This window comes from Amaranthus tricolor, chromosome 10 (assembly GCF_026212465.1).
Source record: "Amaranthus tricolor cultivar Red isolate AtriRed21 chromosome 10, ASM2621246v1, whole genome shotgun sequence".
NCBI lineage: Eukaryota > Viridiplantae > Streptophyta > Magnoliopsida > Caryophyllales > Amaranthaceae > Amaranthus > Amaranthus tricolor.
The window spans coordinates 8978715-8982356 of record NC_080056.1 but is presented as its reverse complement, the minus strand read 5'-3'; the positions used below and the strand labels follow the sequence as shown (position 1 = coordinate 8982356).

Sequence of the window (3642 nt, the reverse complement as noted above, 5' to 3'; positions counted from 1 at the left end):
TAATTAGCTGTAGTCTTCATATATTTTCTTTTAACTTTTTTTTTATTATTTTTTAATGTTTTTGGTCCCTACTTTTTCTCTATCAAATTCATTATTCAATAAATAGAACAATCCAAAATATGAAATAAAAATAATTTTAAAAAACAGATAAAGTATAATATAATAATCCAAACAAACCAACCTTTTTACTCCAAGTCTTATTTGATGCATTCATGTGATGTGCTCACTCATTAAATTTGAGGCGTGTTGACAAGAGATTAGGAGATTTTAGGTCACCTCTCTCTCACCCTCCCACCCTTTATTAAGTATGATAATTTCAATGGTTTTCTCCACTATCACACCCAATTTTCACATTCACAACAAACTATATTCAACAAAACAATAAACTACCTTTATTATTTTATTGTCTACCATTTAATTCTATATATATACATTTCCAATCAATTTCTTCATTTGAGACTAACTTACCATTCCTAAACTAGGGGACATCCACTTTGCCCCACTTCAATATCAACTCCTTTCTTTGCCAAACAACCCTTTACTACAAGATTAGCAAACCTCAAAAAAACTTGTTTTCCATTTTTTTTCTTATAAAGTGTGAATATAAATAGAGCCCTTAAAGCTGGATATCTTAAGAGGTACTAGTACTAGAATGTCATCTCGTGTTATAGATGATAATTCTGCCTCATCTTCACCTACTCTCTTACCTTACTTTGGCTCAACTAACTATCACACCATGGATCTCGAATCCCACGGTGGTGATATTGGTGGTGGCGGTGGTGTTAATGGTGGTCGTCGTGTTTCATTCTCCCCCACGCTTGGACAACTGTTGAAGCGTGTGGGAGATATGCGCAAGGAGGTCACTGGTGATGAAACACCCGTGCACCACACCCTTGCGCTCAGCCCTGAAACACGCGCCCTCCCTTTCGTTCTTCGGTTCACAAACCTTACCTACAATGTCAAGATTAGAAGAAGAATGCGACTACACTCCCATACCAAGACACTATTGAATGATATTTCGGGCGAAGCCCGAGACGGAGAGATCATGGCCGTGCTAGGAGCAAGTGGGTCCGGAAAATCTACCCTTATTGACGCACTTGCTAACCGCATTGCTAAGGGTAGTCTCAAGGGAAAAATAACCTTAAATGGAGAACCACTAGAATCTCGCCTTCTAAAGGTTATATCAGCTTATGTAATGCAAGATGACTTGTTATACCCTATGCTAACGGTCGAGGAGACACTAATGTTCTCAGCTGAATTTCGACTTCCTCGAGCCTTGTCGAAATCCAAGAAAAAAGCACGAGTTGAGCAACTGATTGATCAGCTCGGGCTCAGGAACGCAGCCAAGACCATCATCGGTGACGAAGGTCACCGTGGTGTGTCGGGTGGTGAGCGTCGAAGGGTGTCGATTGGTATCGACATCATTCATGATCCTATAATACTGTTTCTCGATGAGCCGACCTCTGGTTTGGACTCAACAAGTGCTTATATGGTTGTTAAAGTCTTGCAAAGGATAGCACAAAGTGGAAGTATTGTAGTGATGTCTATACACCAACCTAGCTACCGTATTATGGGGTTATTAGACCGACTTATATTTCTATCAAAAGGACAGACAGTTTTCAGTGGGTCCCCTTCCGATTTACCGGGTTATTTCGAGGAATTTGGGAGCCCAATACCTGAAAATGAAAACAAAACAGAATTTGCCCTTGATTTGATTAGAGAGCTAGAAGGTTCTCCGATAGGAACCAAACCTTTGGTTGAATTCCATAAAGGATGGCAATTAAAAAGAAGAAACACCATACCCGCCATTGAAGGAGCACCACAAGATAGTAGGGGTGGTTTGTCCTTAAAAGAAGCCATTAGTGCAAGTATCTCAAGAGGGAAACTAGTATCCGGCGCCACCAACACTGATGCAAGCCCAGCTTCAATGGTACCCACATTCGCTAACCCATTTTACACCGAAATCGCAACGTTATCCAACAGATCAATCATGAACTCCCGGCGGATGCCGGAACTGTTCGGAATCCGGCTTGGAGCGGTGCTAGTCACGGGGTTTATCCTCGCCACCATGTTCTGGCAGCTCGATAACTCCCCAAAGGGTGTTCAAGAACGTCTCGGATTCTTCGCTTTCGCTATGTCCACAACCTTCTACACATGTGCCGATGCTCTTCCCGTTTTCCTCCAAGAACGATACATCTTCATGAGAGAAACCGCGTACAACGCCTACCGCCGCTCATCCTACGTCCTATCCCACGCCCTAACCGCCTTACCTTCCTTAATCTTCCTCTCATTCGCCTTCGCCGCCACCACATTTTGGGCCGTGGGTCTCGACGGCGGAGCATCGGGCTTCTTCTTCTATTTCGGCATCATAATGGCCTCATTCTGGGCCGGAAACTCCTTCGTGTCCTTCCTCTCAGGCGTAGTCCCACACGTAATGCTCGGATACGTCATAGTCGTCGCAATTCTAGCCTATTTCCTCTTATTCTCAGGATTCTTCATCAACAGAGATCGAATCCCAAATTACTGGATCTGGTTTCACTACATTTCACTAGTAAAATACCCATATGAAGGTGTCCTGCAAAACGAGTTTCAGGACCCAACCAAATGCTTCATTAGAGGTGTACAAATCTTCGATAACACTCCATTAGGGGCAGTCCCTAATTCTATCAAGGTAAGATTATTGCAGACTATCAGTGGATCATTGGGGATGACGATTACGCCTTCTACTTGTGTTACTACCGGTGCTGATATCCTTCAACAACAAGGGATTACTGATTTGAGTAAGTGGAGTTGCTTGTGGATTACGGTTGCTTGGGGTTTTTTCTTTAGGATTTTGTTTTATATTTCTTTGTTATTGGGGAGCAAGAACAAGAGAAATTGATGATGGGGTTTAAAATATTATTATTAGATTATATTTATATATCTTGTTTATTAATTACTATTACTATATATTATTAGGGTTGGGTGAAAATTTTTATGATTTTTAATTATTATTATGATATATGTTTTTTTAATACATTGAATGAAAATGTAAGATTGTTCCAAAAGTTGGATGTTTTTTCCCTCTATGAATGATGTTTACTGCTTAAACGTTTATTCATAATTTACTCGTAATGTTTTCAATGTAATTAGACAAATCAGTTCACCTACTTTTATAAAAAGTTTTGACCAATCAGTAAAATTGTAATAATTTTTTCTTTTGTTAGATGATGAACGATTTAAATTTAACATGAAAAAGTGGTATTTGTTTATTAGTTTTACATTTTTGTTGTTTTGGATAGATTTCTTCATAAAATACCAAATTTAAAAGGAGGGTGTAATTGGTTGGGTCATGAAGTTCACCAACCAATAGTTTAATACTATAAGTCTAGGTTATGCATAAGGTAGAGAACTTTTAGGTGAACCACAAGGTGACAAACTTGACAAATATGACTTTTAACTTTATTAAATAAAATGATATTTACATTTTTAACTAATAATATTAAGTATTCGAAATCTATTATGATTGTGGCTGGTATAAATTGGATTTATTGCTGTTTCAAGTAAGAATATAATAAAGTTCATTCAATTATAGTAATGTTTATCAACTCTATATTTTAGTAAACAAATTCTTGTAACAGACGATCTCTTTAAGAGACCATT

The 3642-nt window shown here is 38.6% G+C and overlaps 1 protein-coding gene across 1 annotated transcript; it reads left to right on the top strand.

Moving 5' to 3' along the window:
• Positions 1-295: 295 nt before the first annotated feature.
• On the top strand, positions 296-3027 carry LOC130825279 (ABC transporter G family member 6-like). The gene has a single exon (XM_057690420.1). It carries the CDS (start codon positions 653-655, stop codon positions 2879-2881), a length of 2229 nt encoding a protein of 742 aa, XP_057546403.1. The 5' UTR covers positions 296-652; the 3' UTR covers positions 2882-3027.
• The last annotated feature ends 615 nt before the right edge of the window (positions 3028-3642 follow it).

What these genes read in the sequence shown, in the direction of transcription:
- LOC130825279 (XM_057690420.1), top strand. Translation starts at nt 653, where the DNA reads ATGTCATCTCGTGTTATAGATGATAATTCTGCCTCATCTTCACCTACT.